The sequence below is a fragment of the Pyrgilauda ruficollis genome, unplaced genomic scaffold, assembly GCF_017590135.1.
Source record: "Pyrgilauda ruficollis isolate IOZ18807 unplaced genomic scaffold, ASM1759013v1 scaffold11, whole genome shotgun sequence".
NCBI lineage: Eukaryota > Metazoa > Chordata > Aves > Passeriformes > Passeridae > Pyrgilauda > Pyrgilauda ruficollis.
In genome coordinates, this window is record NW_024509210.1 from 218,199 (window position 1) to 242,435 (window position 24,237).

The 24,237-nt window shown below is 47.5% G+C and overlaps 1 protein-coding gene across 3 annotated transcripts in view; it reads left to right on the forward strand.

The window, feature by feature from the left end:
- RNLS (renalase, FAD dependent amine oxidase) overlaps positions 1–23,583 on the forward strand; it is a 55,022-nt gene extending 31,439 nt beyond the window's left edge. Inside the window, exons 5-7 of one of the 3 annotated variants that reach the window (XM_041476076.1) lie at positions 12,354–12,527; positions 17,343–17,518; positions 20,390–20,703. In XM_041476076.1, coding sequence (XP_041332010.1) covers positions 12,354–12,527; positions 17,343–17,518; positions 20,390–20,587 — 548 coding nt within the window. In that variant the 3' untranslated portion in view covers positions 20,588–20,703. Of the gene's footprint in view, positions 1–12,353; positions 12,528–17,342; positions 17,519–19,916; positions 20,217–20,389; positions 20,704–23,303 lie in introns of those variants that run through there. The other 2 variants (XM_041476083.1, XM_041476093.1) reach the window with 2 other exon arrangements.
- Positions 23,584–24,237: the final 654 nt, after the last annotated feature.

Genomic DNA, 24,237 nt, shown 5'->3' on the forward strand with positions numbered 1-24,237 from the left:
TAAAAACCATCCAGAATAAAACAAAAGCCCCAAATTTCAGGTGTGTCATCCAAAGTGGCATTTTATATCCTTGATTTCTGTCTCTTGGTTTCTGTGAGGAGGTTTGTTGTGTTTCTCACAGTTCATACGAACTTGGTGTGGGTTTAAAAAAGGAAAGGTTTGTCAGGGCCATTTTTAGAGGAGATGAGAGTCATGAAAAGGGTAAAAGATCTGATGGATGAGAATTTCTTCCTGCAGGAAGTGTCTGTCCAGGCTGGCAGTTGTGAAGTCCTGGCATTTTCCATTGTCCAAAAGCTTCTTCTTCCCCAGCAAAAGGATTTGCTTTGTAAGACTGCTTAGATAATTCTCAGAGGAAAGTAAATGGATTTGATTTTTTTTTCATTACTATCATCCTGTACGCAATATTATGAATGTTAAACTTTAAATTCCATCCCAGTTTGGATCTGTAGATGTTTGTGACGTGGTTATAAAGATCCCCAGCCCTGTGATGCTCCAGTGTTATGTAGTTTTATCTCAGGATGAGGATTCCTGAAATTGTGTGTCCCAGATTCTCCTGGACTAATTATTACAGTGCAGAAACCTCCTAAAAATAAACTTTCTCATTAGCTACTAGGTGTTATAACAACTTTTCTCTTCAGAAAAGTCGTATTTTCTTCTCGAAAGAATAAACTTTATGGCTTTATTTCCTTCCCCATAAGCCCTTGAAGTACTGGTAAGGCAGACAGGCACAAAAAAAAAGAAAAAAAAAAGGAAAAAAAAGTGTTTGGGATGAATTATTTGAGACAGGGAGCTATTGGACATCTTAAGCAAAAGATGATCATCAGAAAGCTTCTAGTGCCAGTAGTGGAGTTTTGTGTTTGCACAGGCACAATTGTGGTGGATTGTATGAAGCAAATACTTGTTTTCTCTGGTGATGAGGAGGGAAATGAGTGTCTTTGCCTTGTGTCACCTCTCTGCCTTATCCCCTGCTTTCTTCCCTTTAAACCTACTGCACCTCCCTCCTGCTTGCCCTGCAGGTGTTGACAAACCAGGCTCAGCTCTCTTGGCTGTGTCTTAGCAGGATGAGAATTTACCCTCTGAAATAATTTGTATGCCTTTGGAAGCTTGAAAGGCTCATTGGGAGTTTAAATTACATTTAAATGGATTCAGTGTTTCAGTGATGAGATTTCTCCCAACAGTAGAAAATCACAGACTTCCTGCAAATATAATTTAGGGGTGGGGGTTTTTTTTGTGCAAATATTTGTGTGTGATTTGTCATGAATTTTCTAGCACCACCAGCATGTCCCTGTGCCAGTGCCTTTCCTCCCTTTCTCTCTGGTGACTTTGTCATCCTGGTCCTTTTGCCTTTCACACGTTCCACAGCAGGAGGAAGGAACAGTGGGATTTGATATTTGGGGAGTTTTCAGCTCACCCATCCGAGGGAGAGCACAGAACTTTATCAGATGGGGAAAAATATTCTTGCTGAAATTTGATATTTTGTGAGTTTTCAGCACAGAACTTTATCAGATGGGGAAAAATATTCTTGCTGCAACTCTGCCCTCCTGGGGGGCTTCAGGATTGTCACAGAATCACAGAACTTTAAGGAGTTGGAAGGGACCTTAGAGCCCACCCAGTGCCACCCCTGCCATGGCAGGGACACCTTCCAGTGTTCTCTTTGGGATTTATTCTGTGCTGCATTTTTTTCCCCTTCTTTGCTTTCAGTCTGGTCTGTGCTTTCCTGTGGTGGAAGCAGGATAGATTGGGTAGCTGATAAGGTATTTCCTGTAAGGAATCACCTCCATAAGGGGATCATTCTTTGCAGATTTAATTTAAAAAAAAATAATAAATCCTGTTTTTGTTTGTACCATCGTGGCTTGCATCTCTTAGGGAAGTCAAGTGTTCAACTTAGTTTAAAGTTGCAAAATCCCAATCTGCATGCACTGAGGATCTGTTCAGGAGGGGGTGGAAATGAGCAGAGCTGGTAGAGGACCCATCTGAGGATAGTAAAATACAGAGGCAACTTCAGGCCAAACCCCTGGAAGGAGGAGAAGCAGCCTGGAAGCATTTAAGCTAAATTGTGTGACAGATAGAAACTCACATTCATCAATAATATCAAAAAAAGGAGGCTGTTTATGATGAATTGAGAAAACAAAGCTTAACACTGAGAATGAACAGTAGAATAGGCATCCAGAAATTCCCTACAGATGTGCAAGGTCATTTTGTTCCCCAGCAAGCATTTTTCTTAGCCAAGTAAGGCAGCAGACAGATCCTTCAGCATTGAACACAGCCTTTCCTTACCAGTAAAAACCACAGGGGAACCACAGCTGGACTGTCAGGGAGGAGGGGATGGCAGCAAACCACTTCTTGGCCGTGCCTTCCACTTCAGCTCTGCTTTTTTAGGAGGAGTGGGATTGGTGATTCCCACAGCATCAGGAGGAAGAACGCCATAATTCAGTTTTAACAGGAGAGAAGCTGTGCCTTGGGGAGGTGACCGTGGTGCAGGTCAGCGCGGGAGGAAAGGAGGGGGCTCCTGTGCAGGCTCCTGCTGCTTGTGCATCCCCTGGGACAGCCTGCTGTGCCTGCAGCCCTGCATTCCAGGAGCTCCAGAGGTGCCATCCAGGTGGCTCAGAGCCCTGGGACTCCTCAGCTGCACTGTGGTCGGAGTGTGAAGCTCTCTTCCAGCGCTGCAAAGCCCAGGAAGGATGTTTGGAGGGACTCGGAGAATTTGCAAAAGCACAGGTCCAGGTAGAGAATAATATGAATTAATACTGAAACTTAGTCTGGCCTGAATGAGGGGAAAAAATCCCCTAAAAGTCACTCCAAGGGGTTCCTTACAAAGTTGAATGCAATTTTTTGACTTCTTACGTGCACAGCTCTACCCTGTATTCCTTCCTTCTGCATCCTCCTGGTAATGAACCAGATGCACTTTAAAAAGAGAAGAAAATATGTTAATACCTCATCTTAAGTGGAAATTTCCAGCGGCCAGCTGAATCCTTCTTCAATAATTAATGCCTGAAAGCAAAGCATTTTCCTCCAGTTCTTATTTAAATGGAAATAGCTTTGGTGTCTGATATTGTGAAGTTGCCTGGTATTGCTTTGCAGGGCTTGGTGTGAGCTGGGAAACAGGGAAGGGTTTCCAGGAGTCTGCCTTTACTGGGACCTTGTGGGAGAATCCCAGTTGCTGTGTCCCAGCCCTACAGGCCATTAGGGTCTTGCTGCAGCCCAGAAACCACAAACATCAGGCAGTCCTAATTCAATTTATTTATGTGTTTCTTCTGCCTGAGTCACAGCACGGAGCAATAATCCAACCTCTTGCTTCGTTGCCTTGAAAAGCTTTTAATGCTATTTCAGCAACTGGTGGAATATTTAAAGAAAATAAATCCTCCTGGCTTTATTATTCAGCTCAATGCTGTGTACAGTAGGTGAAGAAGTTATTTGCTAAATGTTTTAGGACGGTGATTATGTAAGTAATGAGCTTTTATGTTTTGGCACCAGAGAGTACCAGAACTGTGTGTAGTACTTTGTGACTTGATGTAGGAAGGAAGCTTAATTTGCAAATTAATCCAGTTTCATCTTCCTGCTGTGCCCTGTCATTACAGAGGACTTGGAGGAGCTTCCTTCCTACATCAAGTTACAGAGTAACTTCTGCAAATTAATTTGCAGATTAATCTGGGGGAAATGTGACAATGAGTTTTATTTTTTATAGCCAAGCTTTTCCAAGTCTCTTACCTCAAAGGTGAGGTCTTACATCTATGTAGAGATCCCTGAATAAATCAGATTTTCTCAAAGATGTCTTTGGTTTCTGTCAACATCAGTGCTAGCCACAGGAACTAGTGGGCTCTGTGAGAATAACACATTAAAAATGTGGTTTTGTATGGAAACTGGATTTGCAGTCCTGCTAATCTGCCATATGTATCATCTGCATCTCCCTCTAAATGCTTACAAAGCAGGAACTGGAGTGTACACATGCATTATATTTTTTATTTGGGCTTTATTGACTAATTTCTCAGGGTTCTTTCTAAGTGAATCTAATTTCCAGGCATGCCCAAAATCTCCTGGAAAATTCTGGGGATCTTAATTCCTTGCTGGAAGGAGTTACTCTGTACTGGATGCTGCACAGCCAAACAAAACTGGAAGAAAATTCCCAGCTGAAATGTGGGCACTTTAAACCATGGCAGGACTGGCTTCCTTTCCCCAGGCAGGTTGTGCTGTAACCACAGGAAGGGTTTGCATGGTGAGAAACACTCCGTTATTGTCTTCTCCTTTAGCTCTACTTGCTTATAAATGTCAAATCCTGTTCCTCCCAGGGTGGAAGCTTAGCAGAGGTTCATATTTTCGACTGTCATTAATTTTGGATCTAAACCATGGATGCAGTAACCCCCGGGGAGCTGCATTTCCATGCTGTGCTGTGTGGGCATTGCACCACCAGATTTTGGGTTGAGAGTCAGCCTCTGCCCTCACAGCTCAGTCCTCCAAGTAACCAGGCTGAAAAGTGATTTTCTTCACAAATACAAACACAAGGAAATGTGAATGTGATGTCAGCATGTGCATTGAACCACCTGAGAGTGAGCGTGCTGGCTGAAGAGAGCAGTGTGGAGCTCCTTGGCTGGGTGCAATGCAGGATACAAATATGGAATTGGGGATGGAGGGTAGTGGTTTGCCAAATTTAAAATTTGAATTGTCTGTTAAAAGTAACAAAAAATATTATTGCTTTGGAGAACAGAGCTGGTTTGTTGGTTTTTTTTAAAGTATGAGTTGAGCATTGAAGTGTTTGGCAAAGGAGCTTCTCCCCTGGTTTCTCATCCCTCCTCTTTTCTTTTTTATTTTTTTAAATTTTTTTGCCCTTCCTGCAGGAGACAGGAGTGGGTGGCTCTCGGCCCCTGTGCCTGCTTTGCCCCCTGTTCTAGGAAATGTGCAGTTCCATTTCTCTGTTGGCTCAAAAGTTGACTTGAACTCATGGGTTTGTGCAGGAGATGAATGGAAATGTTTCCTGTGAAAACGCAAGGTTGTAGTTTAATACTGAGTGAAATACTGAGGACAAGGAGCAATGGCCTGAAACACAGGAAGTTCCACCTCAACACGAGGCAAAACTTCTTTCCATGAGGGTGGCAGAGCTGCCTGGGCAGGGTGTGGAGTCTCCCTCTCTGGATCCATCCCAAGCTCACCTGGAAGTGCTGCTGTGTCACCTGCTCCAGGTGACCTGTCTGCACTGGATCATCTGGAATTCTGTGAATTCCCAATAATCTCATCAAGAGCAGCTGATGGACAGTTATGCAAGCTTAGTTCTCAAAATCAGAAACTTCATAAAAAACTACGCTGTGCTGCCTTTTTCTCCCCAGCATCTCTTTTCCTCTTCATCATCTACATTTCTAGATGTGCCTTTCCTTCATGTGCCACAGACTTGAGATAATGATGCTCTGTGCCAAGTGAGCCAGGGCTGCTGTGATTTGAAGTAATTATTTATTGTTGCAAACACACACACAGGGGTGAGGGACGTGCTGGATCCCAGCAGGATTATTCCAGCAGTGGGAAGAACATCGCAGCAATAACTGTGCTTAGTGACCATTTCAGTGCAGACACGGCCATGGCTGCCTTTAACTGTTACGCTGCCTTTTTAAAAAAATAAAAAAAACCCAACAGATTTCCGAGCTGTTTGATAAGGCAGCTGGATTAAAACCGGAGCCTTTCCCATAACCCCTGCTCCCTCCCACGCAGAGCAGCAGCAGGAGCAGGCGCGGTGGCAGAGGGCCAGTGGCACGGCCACTGCTGAGAGGGTGGCCTGCAGGGCCTGTCCTTTGTCCCCACGCAGCTGGGGAGCTCAGGGCAGCAGCTCCTGCCTCTGGAGAGCAGTGGGAGAGCTCTCTGCTGGGCACGGAGAGGTGGCCGGGCAGGGAGGCTCTGGTGTGTGAAGGCTGTGATAATGTGCCAGCCTAAGGCGCCTCCTGGGCAGAGCTGTGGTGTCGGAACGCAGGACGTTCCTCTGGCTGCCCTGAAGGGCTCAAAACCCTGGCAGGGGGCTCAGAGACCTTGGCACGGAGTCAAAGACACCTGTGCCTTTGATTTTAACCCATGGAAAACATTACCAGCTTTGTGTGAGGATTTACAAGCCACAAGAGTTTGAGTAGAATGGTAGCGAATTTATCACAGGGTGAAAAAGTAGGATTTTGGGGTTTTTAGAATGAGGGTTCAAGAGGCAAGATGGAGGAATCTGGACGTGTCCTGCCCTTCTTCTCCTTCTTCTTGTCCTCCACCTTCTGCTGGGATGATGACACTTTGGATTGGGTTAGAGACAGACTGTCTAACATAGGTGATAGGTATTGAGAAATTATTGCAAATAAAGTGCACGTAGCTCTTAGTATAAAATTTAACACCACTCCAAGGGCAGTCAGTGTGCCACGAACCTACCTGTTGGACAGACCTCAGCAGGTCAGAGAAAGAATGTAATAGATAAGGAAAAATAAACCTCGAAAAGCTGAACCGACGCATCTCGGCTTCTTCTTCGGTCGCGGGGCTGGGAAAAAAGAGACTTTAATACCTCAGGAGCCATTTCAGCAGCACTAAACCCGAAACTCTGACAATAAACTGTCCCTGCAGATATTACGTGAGCTGCCCATTCTGCTGGGTGAATCTCTGGAGATCCCTCAACTTGATACCTGAGCTGAAAATATCTTTGTAGCCGTTTAACCACAGTTTCCTTTTCAGCTTTTAGAGCAGTGCTGGCCACTGGGCACTCACAGATGCCCTGTCAGCAGCAGAGTCTGAGTGATGCCTGGGGATTTGCTGCAAGTAAAATCTTAAGCAGAGCAGTCTAAGGAAACCACAAAACCTTTTGGGGCACAGGGTCAGCGGTGGGGTTATTGAGGGCATGGCTGTGAGGGTGGCAGGTGGTCACTGAAATCAAGTGGGAGGAAAAATGAAGAAGGTGGAGGGTTTCAGGTGCTGGAAGCTGCAGGGTGGCTGGGCAGTGGCAAAGTCACAAAGTTCAAGCCAGGCTCTAGCGCTATTCCCGTCAAAATGGAATTATTGGGATAAGAAGTTTACAGTGAAAGAAGTTAAGATGAAAAAGAGCCATCTTCTCCTGAATTGAAAAGTCCAGCATCCTCATATTTTGCAGTTTTAATAGCACTTTCATTCCTTCAAAGTACTGCCAAAGGGGGTTTTTTTTCCTTACTGCTTTGGTGGCTGGTCATGTCTATTAGCTCTAGATTTAGTCACCTTGGCAATACCTTAATAAGTGATTTTGAGCATTCTAGGCAGTAGCTGCTGTGCACTAAAGCAGAAGATAGTTCTGGCTGTTTGTTACCCTTTTTTGATTGTCAGGATGCAAAATCCCCTCTGCCACTCAGCAAGACTGGCTGGTGAAACAAAGTGAGGGTTTTCCCTCTCATCCCTGGAAGCCTTTCAAACCAGGATCTTGGTTCCTTTGCCCAAGTTTGCCCACACACCCTTGGGGTCATGCAAGAGCCGGCTCCAGGCGTCCCAGCTGGGCTCTGATGTCATGTGGTGACTTCATGGGGACCTGAGTCCCCACAAGCTTTCAGCAGTACTGAGTTAGCAATAGCGAAACTTTCCAAAACAAGTGTTCTTTTAAATACACCTCACATCATAGCATCTGCTTTTCCCTGCAGCCCTGCAGTGGTTTCTCCCTGCCCCCAGCAGCCTGCACTGAGCCGTGGTGCCTCTTGCCCATCTCTGCTTGCCCAAAGGTGCATTTTGGGAGCCCAGCCCTTGCTGCAGCCTCTGACAATTGCCATGGGCTGGTGGTGAGGGATGCACTGTGCACTCCTGCCGTGCCTCTCTGCAGAGCAGGGTGGCTTCCCACTGCCAGAGGGCAGGGATGGATGAGATATTGGGAATTAGGAATTGTTCCCTGGCAGGGTGGGCAGGCCCTGGCACAGGGTGCCCAGAGCAGCTGTGGCTGCCCCTGGATCCCTGGCAGTGCCCAAGGCCAGCTTGGAGCAGCCTGGGATGGTGGAAGGTGTCCCTGCCCATGGAAGAGATGATTTTTAAGGTCCCTTCCAACCCAAACCACTCTGTGATGCTGTAATATTGCAGCCTCCTCCTGCACTTTCTGGCAGAAAGAAGAGTAAAAAAGCCCAGGGTGAAACCGTGATCACCCCAGTCAGTTCCTGGGTTTATTTTTGCCTCCCTGGCTCTGTGGTGAGAGGCTGGGCTCCCTCCTGGATGGCATGGTGCCCGTGCTCCCAGCCTGCCAGCTCCAGCCTTGGCTCTGCTCTGTGCTGCTGGCCCTGATGGGATCTCTGGGTCCTCTCCTTCCCACAACACCAGGGAGGCAGCGAGGTGACATTAAAGCCCTGGAACGGCAGATAAAAGGCCCTGGCTGTATTTATTGAGTGTTACAGATAAGTAATCCACTCTGCTGTCAGTGTCTGCAGAAACAGCAAATAAAGTATACATGGCCCTTGCTTTGATGTGATGAAATCTCCAGAGGACACTCACTTCAGTGGTGCTCACAGTGCAGCTGTAGCTGAGTCTTGCAGTGGAAAATACAAGATTTTCATGTCTTCATGCATTGCTTTAAAAATATCACTATGGCTGTATGCTGGGCAATTCCGTGTTCTGAAAGCTAGGGTTGTTTTGTTGTTTTTTTGGGGTTTTTTTTTTCCAAAATGTTATTAAAATCATCTTAACCGTTTTTGTTGGAAGGGGAAAAATTAATAGTTATTTTGTGGTTTCATACCCAGCGCTAAAACAACAGTCTGGTTTTCATTTAAACCAATAAAAGTATGGAAATTCAAAATGAAGGTTCTCTCCATGTCCTTAGATCAACTTGTTGGCCTTGCTGAAATGCATAATGGATGGAGCAGGGGAAAAACCTCAATCCTACAACTCTTAGCTTTGTTTTTGCACATAGCTCAGCTTTTTTTGTTGCTGGATTTCAAATTTGACGTCACTTTCTTGCCTGTCTTCTCAAGCTATAAAAACTTCCTCGATTTGGTAAATGTGCAGCTGCTCAGAACCCAGTGAACCACAGACATTTTTTGGTTTTTTTTTAAAGAACCTAAGCAGTAGTGAAGGAAATTAGTTGGCAAACACGCATCAGTAATTGAATTAACGCACTTTCAAATTTTGGGGTGTAAAGCTGACTGTTGGGGGTGATGGGTTTTAGTCAGTTCTGGTTTATGGTGTGGTCAGGAAGAGACCAGAGGCACAGCTGGGGCACAGCAAACCCCAGCCAGCCCCAGGGGAGCAGCCCTGGGATGGGTGCTGGGGGATCCCCATCCCCAGGGATGCCCTGACCTGGCCCCAGTGACCTGGGACAGCTGCCCTGAGCCTGGCCAGGGGTCCAGGGTCCTTCTGCTTCCAGCCTGCAGGTTCCCTCCCAGCTCTGGCTTAGCCTGGGACAGGGCAGGGCTGAGTGTGGAGGAACCTTTTTTCACAGAAAGGCTGCTCAGGCCTTGGCAGGGGCTGCCCAGGGAGCTTTGCAGTGCCCATCCCTGGAGGTGTCCCAGGAAGGGCTGGAGGTGGCACTCAGTGCTCTGGGCTGGGGACAAGGTGGGCATCAGGCACAAGGTGGATTTCATGGGCTGGGAGAGATTTTCCAGCCTCAGGGATCCTGTGTGAGCTCCTCAGTGTCTCTGGGGTTCACATGTCACCAGGTGAGCAGCCTGTCACTGTCCCCAAAACACCTGCAGGCACTGGGCACCTGGCCTCAATCTGGCTGTTATCCCATCTCCTCAAGGCTTGGAAAAGTCACTTCTTCCCCAAGCTGTTCCTTCCCCTGCCACTAGGAATGAGCTGCCCTGGCTGTTTTCAGCCCTTGGATCTGGAAGTCCCAGCCCTGGAGCTGCCTGACTTCCATCTTCTCCCCTCTCCTGCCCTCTCAGCTGGGCTCATTTCCTTCCTTCCTGCACTTCCCCATCATCCCCTGGCCAAGCACCACGTGTTTACACCTGACAAAATCTCAGCTTATCCTCAATCCAGCTGTCCAGCCTCCACCCTGATGACCCCTGACACCTCCTGAGGCTCTGTAGCTGGTGAGGCAGCTCCATAAGGACATGGTGGGTCTCCAAAAAAGTGCTGCAGAGCCAGCTGGCCACCCCTGCTCTGGCAGCACTGAATGTTGTGAAGGTTGTACCTGTCCCGGGGTTCCCTGTAAGAAACCTGGAGAGGATTCCCACCCTGAGGAGCAGGGAAGCTCAGCTCCATCATGGGGAATTTGCAGGAGGTCTTGTTTGTGCTCCTTTCCCCAAGGGAAAAGGAGTAGCCGGAGCAACCTGGACAAAGGGTAGTGTTCTCCATGGGATGTTACAACTTCACCTTTGCTTGTTTGCAGGACTTTTCTGTTCTTTTGAAGCACAGCGAGAATGGGCAGTGCAGTGTGGTTGTTTGTGGTGGCTGTAAGAAGGAGCCTGCTGGTGATGGACACCTGGGAGCCAGGCTGGGCACAGCTCCTTCCTCAGAGGGGACAGGGGGTGGCTTCTGGGTGACATCTGTGCCCTGGGCTGTGTTCAGTGTGTTCAGCAGCAGCTCTGCTCCCTGGCTGGGCTCCTGGGGTCTGCCAGGAGGAGCTGGGACAAGCCCCAGGGAAATCAGTGCTGGAGCTTAGAGAAGAGCCCCGGGATGTTCCTGGATGCTGGCACCACGTTAAGCTGATGAGAACTTGGGCCAGGGAACACTTCCAGCAGGGAGGGATGTGCAAGGTCCTTTCCTGCTGGCATGCTTTCCTCCAGGGCAGCCCTCCAGCCTGCCCCACAGCCCTGCTGAATCCCTGCCTCCAAGCCATGAAATCCATCCCTGAGGGCTGCAGGAGCTGCAGGGGAGCTGTGGGAGAGGATGGAGGTGACAGCCTGCAGGAGACAGTCCTGCCAGAGCCTGGGTCAGCCTTTGAGCAGCACAGAAATTTGGGATGGAAGCCAGTGCCCTGCCTGGGGCATGCCAGGCTGCTCTGGGCCTTTGGCATGGCACCCAGGAGCCCTGGGTCCCAGGGGAGGAAGAAAGCAGCGTGACCTTGGAGTAACTCCTCCTTGGAAAGATCTGAGTGCAGGGGTGAGAGGCAGCTGGACCCCTCAGCTCCTTCTGGGAGGGAGAACTGGAGAGGGAAAGGCAGCTTTTCCAAAGCCCTTCGTGCTCAGCCAGTCCTGCTTCCTCCACTGGCAGCTCCACCACCACCACCTCTGGCCAGGTGCCTCTTTCTCCTCCTTTCCTCTCCCCAGCTTTTGTGGCTTGGTCAGTGCTTCCTTCTGCTCTCCCCATTTCTCTCTTCCCCAGCATATTTGTAGGGAAAATGTGAAAAAAACTCCCCAAGTTTTTTCAGGTTTGTTTTTTTTTTTTTTTTTTTTTCCCCTTGGGGACATTTCAGTGTGGATATCTGGTGGGTTTTGAGGTGGAATCTGACTTGTGATCCTCTGGTGTGCTGGGCATTAAGTCGGGCTGGTGGGGAAGACCCACCAGGAGCCCCTGAGTGAGTTTGGTCAGCCTGTCCCATTGTGGGGTGAGCTGTTCCTTTCTTCATACAACACCAGCTGAGCTGTTGTCTCTGCATGTGCTGCTCCAGCTCACAGGAGCCTTGGACATCCATTCAGTCTCAGGAAGAGAGACTGGAACAGAACTCCACAATTAGCCAAGCTGGTGGATTTCCCCGTGGCATGAAATTAAATAGTATTTGAATGCTCACCGTGGGGCTAATGCTACTTTGTGCAGCTTTTTATGAAGATTACGAAATCGCAGCAAAAAGCAGATCTTGCTGTCATTAGAAGATAGAAGAGTTAATCATAGGGAGGAATTAGGATTCATGCTTGCCCTGAAATTTTCTAAACTGCTTTAAAATTCCTTCAGCTGAAGGAGCTGAACTTCACTACGATCCTTTTGTAGGCTGAAGTGCAGTTTTCTTCATTCATTTGAATTGCAGCACAGAAGTCACAGGGCTCTTTTCCCCAGAGGTTCAAGAGGCTCTGAGTTCATTTTGTTGATATGTGAAGTCATTTTGGTGCTTGTCGAGCCATACGACCATTTACTTGATGTCCTTGAGGCAACCCAAGCATTTTATTGCTATTTATTCACCCTTTGAGACAAGATTTGAAACAAAAGTCACCAAAATCATCGAAGTTTCAAGTCAGAAGCAGCTAAGGGAGAGCTGGGAGATGAACCCCCAGCAGCTGGGGGAGGGTCGTGTGTGAAGGACACACTCCACATCATACACCATTAAAACTTCATGAAGAGGTGTCCCAGAAAAAAAAAAAAATACTACAAAGCACTAGGCTTAATATTAAATTCTTAGTTTTAGCAGTCTGGTCATTTTCAGGAAGGAATAATCAGCTTAACTGCAGCATTCCCATATTTAATGTTCTGAGCGGGGAAGGGATTGTCTGATTTTCTTTCCCTTTTTTTTTTTTTTCTCTCTGTTTTCACAGTAATTAATGAAAGTCAAAAGCAGCAACTGGAATCTGTGAGCTACTCATCCCGCTATGCCCTGGGACTGTTTTATGAGGCTGGCACAGGGATTGGTGTCCCCTGGGCTGCTCGGTACATCGCCGATAATCCCTGCGTCCGCTTCATCTCCATCGATAACGAGAAGCGCAATATAGGTCAGTGCTCCCATTATTTCCCTTAAACACAGCCACAATGGAGGGTGCAGAGCATGAGAAATGCTGTTTAATTGAGTGTTGCTGTTCTGAGCAGAGTGAGTATTTAACTCCGGGCCGCAGCGGATGGCGTTTCATGTCACTTCTGGCCTGTAACGAAGCACACAATGAGAGCGGGCCGGCCCTCAGAAAATCAGCCCCCAGCACATGGTTTATGTTATTGCGTTTATAAAACCAGTGTCAGGGGATTGGAGACATCAAAATGTTGCTATTCCAAGAAAGAGCTGGGGTTCCTTTGTTTAAACACTCGCCAGTTTGTCTCCCGTCACCCGTTACTCCACAACTCCTGCTCTTTCCTCAAGGCTTGGAGGCAAGAATGACTTGGATAATTGGAGCTGCTCAGCCCAGTTCAGAGTTAGCCAGGCTGCTCTTGTCATCAGGGAGAGTCCCTGCAATGGCTGCACGTGCTTGGTAGGGCTTGGACAATATCCCCCAAGACAGAGCCTTCTCCTGTCTTTCTGGAGGATGGCAGTTGAGGAAGTGTGTGTTTTATTTATTAAATGTGTTGCACCTACCAGGAGTGGGGTGGCATAGAAAAACTCAAAAAAAAACTCCCTCTCCAGCTCTCCTGGAGCCTCTTTTAGGCACTGGAAGGGGGTCTGAGCTCTCTCCAGAGCTTTCCCTTCTCCAGGCAGAACAATCCCAGCTTACTCAGCCTTTCCTTGTAGGAGAGATTCTCCATCCCTCTCTGCAAGTACAAATTTGTTGTTTTCCCTAAGAATTTAGGCACTTGATCTGACAAAAGAGAAGAATGGCTGGACTGGCCAAAATAAGGATGTAACCACCCTGATGTGCTTTTTCCAGCAGGGACTTAGGTGAATATGTGAAAAAAGAGCCAAGGAAAGCCAAATACAGAGTGATCTTTTTCTCTGGCATTGTCTCCTTGTTACTGACAGCGTTCAGCTGGAGATATTCTTGCATCTGTGATTCTGTTGCCATAGTTAATAGGACCTACTGATATTATCCTTGCCAGTGTCAAGGAGGAATTCACCCATACCTTCCCCACCTCTCTGCACGTGTGGTCTCAAAGCCCCAGCACCAAGAACAGCAAATATGGAGCTGTGATGGAATTATCAAACAGGGAGTCACAGAATCCAGCATGGTTTGGCTTGCAAGGGACCTTAAAGACACAAAGTTCCACCCCCTGCCATGGGCAGGGACACCTTGCACATGTCCAGCCTGGCCTTGGGCACTGCCAGGGATCCAGGGGCAGCCACAGCTGCTCTGGGCACCCTGTGCCAGGGCCTGCCCACCCTGCCAGGGAACAATTCCTTCCCACAGCTGGAGATATTCTTGCATCTGTGATTCTGTTGCCATAGTTAATAGGACCTACTGATATTATCCTTGCCAGTGTCAAGGAGGAATTCACCCATACCTTCCCCACCTCTCTGCACGTGTGGTCTCAAAGCCCCAGCACCAAGAACAGCAAATATGGAGCTGTGATGGAATTATCAAACAGCTTGTCTGTCTCCAGATGCAATTGAACCAAGTACAAAGCACATTATTTGGGGCATATTGTTAACAAATACATAGAAGGTACCAGAACATCAGTGTTGACACATACCTTTCTCACTGAAATTTCGCTGGAATTGTGGGAGAGTTCTGTTTATATGAGCAAATTTTTCCAAGAAGAACAAATTGTGTGTGTCTCTTCCTAGGAGACAGGCTTTAGACAGCACAGGCAAGGGAGGTTGAGTGTGAACTTTATTTACATGTGAAGCCCTGCAACGAAAACACATGAATAAAAAGTTCCTTTATGCTTGTTTTAGCACATATGCAAGTATTTTGCATCTGCATTTTTCTTCCTGTGCTTCTGACTGCCCTCCAGAAGATTTCAGTGGGAGGCACAGGAGCACCTCGCTGTCCCTTTTAACCCCACTCACCATCTTCCCACTCTTTTATTCTTCAGCCTTATTATTTGGACTCATCTGAAGAGAGGATGGTGACGACCAAAAAGTAAATATTCAGAGAAAGCAGAATTGCTGGGTGAGGCAGCTGAGATCTTCCAGGGCAGACATCATTCCCAAAAAGCCATTAGTTTCTCCAGAAGAAACACCTCTACATCAGGTGTTTCTTCACCTGATGTATCCACAATAAATGGGGGCTTATCTCACCCTCACTGCCACCTCAAACAACAACTTTTTCATAAACAGCCTTGAACAGTAGAGATCCAGAGGAAATAACTGTAGCTGGTAGCTGTCCCCTGCAGGAGGTTTGGAGCTGGATGATCCTCAATCCATTTTATGATTCTATGATCCCGTGAGCTTTCTGCTGAGGGACTCAGATAACATCTCCCCTAAAGCAGGTAGTCCAGCCCTCAAAGGCCAACAGCAAAGGCTGTTGGAAGCCCAGACTGTCCTTGTCACTTGCCTGAGACGTGGCAGTCCCTGCCTTGGCCCAGTAAAGCAGAGACATCTCCAACTCGTGGGCGTTTCACCAGTGAAACCCAACCCGGCCTTGCTGTCGTGATCACGCAGCGGGGTGGGTTTGATAAAGCAATTTCCCTGATGCCACCAATTCCTGGTGTAATCAGGAGCCTCCAGGAGGGAAGGCTTTTTCCAGCAGCTGGGGATCCCAGCTGCTGCGGGCAGAACCCCATCCCTGCCTGCAGAGGTGATGTTATGTAAGGAAGAGCCCACCAGAAGCGTGTGCTGAATTCCCCGTGTGGCGTGCATGAATATTAAACACTTTGTGGGATTGGCTGCCTCAAACACCCCATCCATATTTATACCAGGTCGGGGGGGACAGTGGGAATTCTCCAGCATCAATTATTTCTGGAATACCGCAGTCTTTGCATCTCTCTGCATTCCAGGAGGACTAAAGATAGATGACACATCAAAGGGGAAGTGGTTCCTTTCTTTTGCTCCAGGATTGTGGGGTTATGTAATTTAAAGGGAAGATTTGCCTCACAGGTTTTTTGGCATTGTATAATTCCTGAGTATCCTCTTTAATTTTGAAATAGAGATTCCTTTCCTTCCTGCAATAAGAATTGTTAGGAAGATGAAGGAGTTAAGGAACTATTTAAGTTTTTGCTTGTTACGCAGCCAGTTGTGTTGTAATCCTCTGCCAGCCCTGCTTGCCTTTTAGAAAAATAATCAGAAACTGTTGGTAAGGCTAATGAGATGCTGGGTTTCTGAATATGAAAAAGTCAGTGCCATTCTTTCCATGACTGCTCCCAAAAGTGCCTTGTCAGACAGTAGATTTTATTCCAGGGAGAAGATGGGACCTTAGGAACCACGGGAATTTCTGAGGATAACTGGGGAAGCTCGCTGGCCCTCCTCCCAAAAAGCAGTGTGGCATTTTGAAAGTGACCCTCCACCTCTCTTGCTTTCTAGGTGTAGTAAAGTAGATCACTGCTCTTTTTTACACTTTTGGGTAGGGTTTATGAGGCCTGCACATTGACTTCTCTTTTGGCACCATGTGAAGCCTCCCAGGGAGCAGGGATGCAGTTCCAGCCTGTCCAGAGGTGTCCAGCTTCTCTGCTGCCCTCCACGCTGACCCAGCAGCATTTCCTTCTTTCAGGGTTTGTTTGGTGTGGCAAAACTCCTTCTCCTCCTGCTACCCAGGACCAGAATGGGGTTCAGAGGGCAACACACATCTCCCCAGGAAGCTAACAAATCCCTGAGGGTCAGGAAACAACTGCATCATGGTTTCTATCAGGATCTGTTATGGCTTCAGGTTTTGGGCAGCAACGTGAGAAAAATACTCAATGCTTTTCTCTTAAAATGAGGAGAACATTCCTGTGGGAGATGTGTGCCTATCACATCCACGGATAGTTTTCTGCTGGAGACCAGGTTGTAACCCTTGGATGACCCCTGAGATCATTTTGGAAAGCTGGAATGTGTCATCTTCCCAGAGGGGATCTCTGCCTTGAGGAGCTGGAGATTTCTTCAGTGGCAGAGCAGAGATAAGGAGTTTATCAAGCTTGGTGCCTAACAGCCAGAATGGCCAGCAAGTGTTCAGCCACCTCTTTCTTTGTGGATTCCTGGGTCAGAAAACACTCGTTTGCTGAAAATAAAATCTTCTTCTAAGAATGTGCTAGTCCAAACAAAGGTCCAACCAGGAGAGGTTCCAAAGGAGGGAGTTGCTGGGTAAGGGAGTGAGAGGGAATCATTTAACTGAACAACCAGCTCAGCTGAAATGTAGCATAACCCACACAGAGTCCTTGCTCCATCCTGCTCATTGAGGCACACAAAAATCCCCTAATCCAGCCAAATTCTCTGTCTGCTGCTCGTCTGTAAGGTGACAAGCCAACATGCCAAGGGGACAGGAGTCACCTGCTGCAGACAACCTGCAGCCAGCCCCAAACGTAACAAAGCCTGGCCCTTTCCAGGTCTGCTGGGATCATTGTCAGCACCTGATCTGTGATTTCATAGATGAGAACAAATTTTTGTGATAGGACAAAGGGTGATGGTTTTAAACTGAGGCAGGGTTGATTTAGATGAGATTAAAACCCCAATTTTTTTACAGTGAGGCCCTGGCACAGGTTGCCCAGAGAATGGATACCCCTGAATCCCTGGAAGTGTCCAAGGCCAGGTTGTTGCAGAGATTGTCCTCCCTGACAGAGGTTCAGAGATTGCCCTCCTTGTGTTGTTACTTCATGTGCTTTTTTCCCATCTGGAAAAACAGAGTGGTACCACGGATATTTTTGTTCCTACTGACTCCTAGGCCAGAGACACAATTATCAGCATGTGGGGAAGGCAGGTGTGAATGAGCAATCCTTCAAAAGCACCTCTCCTCTTCCTTTCTTTCTCCCAGAGTCTCCTGACATTGGGCCCTCAGTCGTGGTGCACACCACTGTGACCTTTGGAAGGCAGCACCTGGACACAGACCCTGCAGAGGTGCAGCAGATCATCCTCAGCCACCTGCAGAAGATTGTGCCCTCCCTGCCTAAACCCAGCAGCATCAAGTGCCAGAGATGGAGATACTCCCAGGTACTCAGCTGGGAGGACCTGCTGGGGCTGCATTTTCCATCCTCAGTATCCATAACACATTCCTCCACGCAGCCATGAGCAGCATCCAGGGCTGGCCAGCAAAGCCAGGTCATTTTTAGCCATTTTTTAACATCGTGGGCCTGGCTCAGCAGTGAGTTATGCAGCTCTCCTGGTAAGCAGGGGTAGGAGCAGTGTACAGGAAGGAAGTAAATCCCAAGTAATTTGGTGGGATTTTCACTGGTATTTAAAAATCATGACTCAATGCATCTCTCTGCATCCTAAAGTACGTGGCTTTATTAGCAAAATTCCCACCCTGCCACAGAAGAGCAGAAGTACAGACCTACTAATTGTTATTATTTGATTTGGCCCAGCTCAATTTAACAGAATGTTATGCGAAAAGTATTTTAAAGTAAACTACCTAAGGGTAATAATAGCAAAATGTGTATATTTCACAGTCTTCTTTTAAAAATCCAAGGAAATTGTCGGTGATTTCCTAAAGTATTGGAGTGTATCTCCATGTTTACCCAAAGCCTCTCAAGTTAATTTACATTGGTGAATTTGAACATGGAGGTTGATGCAAAATATTTACTTTTAAAGCAGTCCCCTAAAAATTTTTCCTTTTTTGAAGTTGCTGTGGATAGCTGTTGTGGAGTCTGCTTGTACCCCTTGATCTGCATCCAGTTTGGGAACCTGGTCTCGTTAGCACAAAGTTTATTTTTCTGCAAGTAAAGTATTGGTGGATTGCAAAAGCAACCTTAGCAGGGGTATTAAGACTTACATAAAACCTATGAAAATCGTGGTGTGTTCTCTAAGTTCCTCTTCATCAGTTCAGGGGGGATTTTTTTGACAAACAGGTGTCACTGCTGAGGTTCCCTGGTTGTGACATCTGGACTTTTCTCCTGCCTCACCTGCTGAGAGCTGCTGGTGCTCATGAGAGCTGTGGTTGGAAGCAGGGAGAAGAGTTAGATGCAGCTCTGGAAAGGGTTCCCAAAGCCCATCCAACTCTTCTGTTGCTGCTGCCAGCCAGGGCTCTGAGTCCAGCAGCTGCTGGAGCCACAGGAGGAATTATCACCAGCCTGTAATTTGGTGGATGAATGTCAATATGTCTTAGGTTGCAGATAAGTCCGTGTAGGTCAGACCCGTTATCTCAATAAAGAGATCTCTAAAGCCACCCTATAAAATAATCACTGTCTAAATGAAATATCTGGGGCACAGCTCTCTCTTTCTCCTAAAGCTCTCTTTACTTTCAATTATAATAAGCTGTTGCCACAGAGGCCAAGGGAACTGATAAGATGGGTGCCTGTTTCCCCTGACTCTTTTAGTTGGGATTTACCCTACTTGTTAATTAAATCCGGCTGTAACATCCTTCACATGGCCAAACACAATCCTGGGATTAAAATGCAGACATTACAATTATCCATGGCAGATGAGGGATTAGGACTTCCAAAATTCTACTGACACTACTTAGCAGCACAGCTGCAGCTCTGGATCCCTTTGCTCTAATTATGGTGAAGGCACCATTAGCATTCAGAGCCAGCAGCTTCCCAACCCACTGTGTGTCTTTGGCACAGTCACTTTACATGGAATTACTGAGGCTGGAAAACACCTCCAAGATCATCAACCTTTGACCAAATATCAGGAGGGGTAGGAGCTGTTTGGTACAGCCAGCATCAAATAAAAACTGGGTAGCCAAGAAGAAAGGACACTCAAAAAAGACTTTTTCTGCCAAGTCTTTCTGCATTGTTTGTACTCAGCTCGATCTGTGAGAAAAATTCAGGAATAAATTAAGTACTGACTTAAAACTGGTCTGAGGGAGAAGCTCTGTCTGGATTTGCCATACCTGGATAGACTCCTCTGTTAAGCTGAATAAAGGGTGAGGGGTTACAACTGGTTATTTCAGCTAGTTTCCTCCTTTGGAGAGATGCTAACACCCAGTAGCAGAAAATGCAGCCATCAACATAAATGTGGGTGCTTTGCATCTCATCCACATTTGGCATGGCAGAGAATGGCTCAGCAGTGGCCATTGAGGGTACATCTGAATGAGTGGAAAAATCCCCTGGATTCAGCAAGATTCCTTGGAAGCTGACAGTTCCACGAGGGGATACAGCAATGGTTTACTGGGTGGAAATCCATGGAATGATCAAAAGAAAATTGTGAGAGTATCATGCTTTAGCAGCTTGGACAGCAGCAGGAATTTCTGCATGGAAAGGGTGCTCAGGCCTTGGCAGGGGCTGCCCAGGGAGCTTTGCAGTGCCCATCCCTGGAGGTGTCCCAGGAAGGGCTGGAGGTGGCACTCAGTGCTCTGGGCTGGGGACAAGGTGGGCATCGGGCACAGCTGGGACTCCATGGGCTGGCAGGGATTTTCCAACCTCAATGATTCTGGGATTTTGTGATCCAGAGACAGGAGGTTCCCTTCCCTGTGTTGGACCTGCGTTTGCAAGCCCCACTTTGCTGATGTGAGATCACCCTGACACCTTTTTGGATCTCTGCACCAGGGTCAGACAAGTCGCATCTGCTGAGAATAAAACAGAACAGGCTGTAAAGTTTCTAAATTTCCACACACAATCAAGTTTTACTGTAATTATTCAACTCCCAGAAGTAAGTATTTTACTGTGCTACTTTGATGGTTAATGTTTGGATCTACCTTTTGGAGTAGGAGGCCAGGCTGGACAGGGCTTGGAGCAGCCTGGGATAGTGGAAGGTCCCTGCCCATGGCAGGGGGAGGGAGGAGATGATTTTTAAGGTGCCTTCCAACCCAAACCATCCTGTGCTTCTGTGATGTGCTTCTCAGGAATTCAGATCTTTCTGCTGTGTAATTCAGGTAAATAAAATACTTTCTCTTCCCACTCCCTTTATGTTTTTCATTCTCAGGTTACAAGAGCTGTGCCCAATTGCCCAGGACAGATGATTCTTCACACTCAGCCTCTCCTGATCTGTGGGGGTGATGGATTCACTCGTTCCAACTTTGATGGCTGCATAGAGTCTGCCATGAGCCTTGCAGAGGCTGTGAAGCCTCATTTACAGCAATTTCAAACTCAGGCTGCTAAAATTCCTCTAGATTTGTTATGAATTTTGCTGTGATGGATCGAATTTGAGTTTAACATCAACATCATCTTGCAAAAAACAAATAAAGGAAGATGTATCGGTGCACTAGAATAATTATTGGGATGGAATTAAATTGAATTTGCCAAGATCTGTGCTCAGAGTGGTTACTTTGGTTAAAATAAGACTTTCCCTGGCTGTAGGCAGAGGCACAGAGCTCCAGCACTCTTGCCAGGTCTCCTGATACTTTTACAGCCCATGAAAATTATGTCAAGGAGAGGAGCCTGACTTGAAGCAGCACAAAAATCCATGAAGCTGCAGGGCTTATTCCTTGGAAATGCTTTATTTTCTCCTTGTCCTGGTGATAGGACAAGGAGGAATGGCTTCCCACTTCCAAAGGCAGGGTTGGATGGGATACTGGGGAGGAACTGTTCCCTGGCAGGGTGGGCAGGCCCTGGCACAGGGTGCCCAGAGCAGCTGTGGCTGCCCCTGGATCCCTGGCAGTGCCCAAGGCCAGGCTGGACATTGGGACTTGGAGCACCTGGGACACTGGCAGGTGTCCCTGCCATGGCAGAAGGTGAAATGGGATGGGGTCAGAAATTACTCAGAAGTTAACCAAGAAATAATTTATTTATTGAAAATTGGATTTTAACATGCCCTTCCTCTTCTATCATGTGTCACAAGTCCAGTATGTCTCTACCCCAGTACTGAAAATAACAAAATATAGCAGTTAGAATTTAAACCATTAGAGGAGTACAATTCAGCCTCTGTTTTTCTTATTTTACCCCTGCATTTCACCCAAATATGGCATCCTGTATCACACCAGCTGACCACTGTGATTTACTGCTGCCCTTGGCCATTTCCAGTGGAGTATTTTAAGTGGCACTAAGAATTTAAGATTTGTTCATTTTAAAAGTAGGCAGAAAACTGGATGCATCTTTGGCTCAATGGTTGTGCTCTGAAGAGCTGTGATGCTCTTTCAGGGGCTTTGTATCAGCAGCAGCCTCTGACACCAGCAGTGACAGACCAGTGCAGATGTCTCTGACTCCTGCTTTCAGCAATCTCTCAGCTTTGGTCACCCTGATGCCTCAAAGTACCTGAATCACACATTCAGAGATGTTTTTTGTGTAATAAGATTTTCAATTTGGAGCTTTTTGGAATTCCTATGAGTCTCAAATTGCTCCTTCCTCATATCCCAGGGTCCCTGAAGCTGGAAAATCCCTGCCAGCCCATGGAGTCCCAGCTGTGCCCGATGCCCACCTTGTCCCCAGCCCAGAGCACTGAGTGCCACCTCCAGCCCTTCCTGGGACACCTCCAGGGATGGGCACTGCAAAGCTCCCTGGGCAGCCCCTGCCAAGGCCTGAGCACCCTTTCCATGCAGAAATTCCTGCTGAAAATATCATGCCAGTCTACCAATTCTGCAGCACCCTCCAGGTTAAGGTGATTTAGGTAAAAGCTGCTTGGGTTTTTTTAAGGTGGAGAGGAAAAGTTGTTGGATGTGTTCTTCTGGGCAGTGGGAACGCTGGGAGCAGGGAGATGTGGAATTCCCACACAGGGCGGGTGACAGGGTGATGTTTCAAAGAGCCCACTGTATCCAGGAGGGTGGCAACAGAAGAGACTTGTCTGGTTGATTTCCTGGGATTTTCCCTGATTTTTGATTAACTGGCAGATCCATCCATTCCGGCCGCTCTCCCCTTGTTCCCAGACAAGGGGGATGGCTGTGTCTGCTCTCGTCTGTGCCACGAGCCCAGCCACTGCCTGAAGTGGAGCTGGAGCTCCCAGACCACGGTGTTCTTGTCTTCCTCATCACAAGGAAAGCCAGGGCCATGGGTTCTCAAAGCCTTCCAGCTCCCAGCTGTGGTAACTTCCACCCAGGGAACATCCCCTGGCAAGGCTGGCCCGTGGCACCCTGTGCAGCTACTGCTCTTACAATGGGATCAGGAATATGGGAACAAGGCTGCAGTGGATGGATCTGCCATCCAAAGTCACATCCATCCAGGGAAAATCCCAGGAAATCAACCAGACAAGTCTCTTCTGTCTCCAGACACCTGGGCCGTGGTTTTGCGCAAGCATATGAAAATAATTTAAGAGATTAATTTAGTTTTGGAGACTTGGGGTTTTTGTGTTGGTTTGGTTTTTTTAAATTATTTTTAAAAGTCAGCTGCAGGTGGGAAGTGCTGCCCAGCTGAAAGCACCCCTGTGACCACATTTCCTCTCGGCGGAGGGGCAGCGTTGTGCTGGTGCAGCCCCAGACCCAAAGCAGAGGTCTCTGCTGTGACACTGCCAGAGGAGTTTCCTCCTTCAGTCAGGGCAAGGAAGAGGAACCTGACCCTGTGCCACTCATACCGTGTCTGGGTCACCAGCCCAGCCTGGCACCAAGGGCTCTGTGGCTGCCTGGGCCAGGGCAGCGATGGCTTGGCTGCAAATCCCAGAGTGACCAGCTCCAAGGGGCTGGGGACAGGCCACCAGGAGGCTGTGACATGCTATTAGGAGGCTGTGCTGGACACAGGAGCCTGGCTGCTCCCAAGGGAGCACCTTGAGCCCCTGTGCAGAGATTTCCCCGGAGCCAGAGCTGGTTTTGCCTCTAATCCATCCCCTGGCTCAGCTGTGCTGTCCCTAAGCCGCTTTGTGTGGCAGAGCTGGAGCCCTGAAATCCCAGAGCCTTCTGCTGCTGCTATGCCCTGATCACTGCAGCACCTCCCTGTCATCCTCCCCGGGATTTGTGCTTCATTCCCACTTCCAGGTGGCACCTCCAGGATCAGCCCCACGGGGCATGGAGCAGCCCCTTTCCCGAGGAGGAGGAGGAGGAGGAAGAGTGACTGGCTTCATTTTCAAGAAGATCCAAGCAAAATTTCTCCCCTGGAGGTAAATAAATGGAAACAGGGAGAGAGTTGTGGCTTGTTGGAATCCGAAATGCAAGGAGCTCTCAGAACTTTGGGCCTGTAAGGCCAAGCTTAGAATTAAACCCAGGATTTGATCTCAGACCTCAGAAAAGGCTTCCAAACTTAGGTGCTTGAAGTGAGAATGTGGATTTATAGTTTAAAGCATGTTTTTCACATGTTAAGTTAAAAAGAAGAAAAGAGTTTTAAAGATATAAAAATAAAAGTAGTTATGAAGGTAAACAAGAAGTTTAGAATGCAGTACTGTAGGCTTGTGTGTCACAACATGATTGGCTAAGAAAGCTTACACTGTAACATGAGTCCATGAGATTAAATATTTAAAGACTAAGTAAAAACCATAAATATCCTTGTTTTATTAGTCAATAAATCCTTAAGAAGTCTTCTAACTAGGGGTCTTGTGACCTTCTAAACCATACAATAAAGATGTGAGCCAAACTCACCCTTCCTACCTATGTAAAAGATAAAAAAAACAAACCACACCATCAAAACCAATTTAGAAGTCCCATTCTAACTCATTCAAAAATCCCCATAATGGCTCAACCCTAGTGGAGAGATTTCATGTTGGGTAAAGGGGATGCAGGGCAGGTTTCTGTCATCTTGGAGGCTGTTGGGGACGAAACCCCTGGAGACCCTTGGGAAGCCTCGTGCTTGTCCTTTCCCAATGTCCATCCCAGGGAAAAACCCAGCCGGGCGTGTGCGTCCCCGAAGATCTGGGGAAGGGTTTTTAGCGCCGGGGGCTGGCCTGGGCTGGCAGCCAGCGCCGTGCAAGCGGGAAAA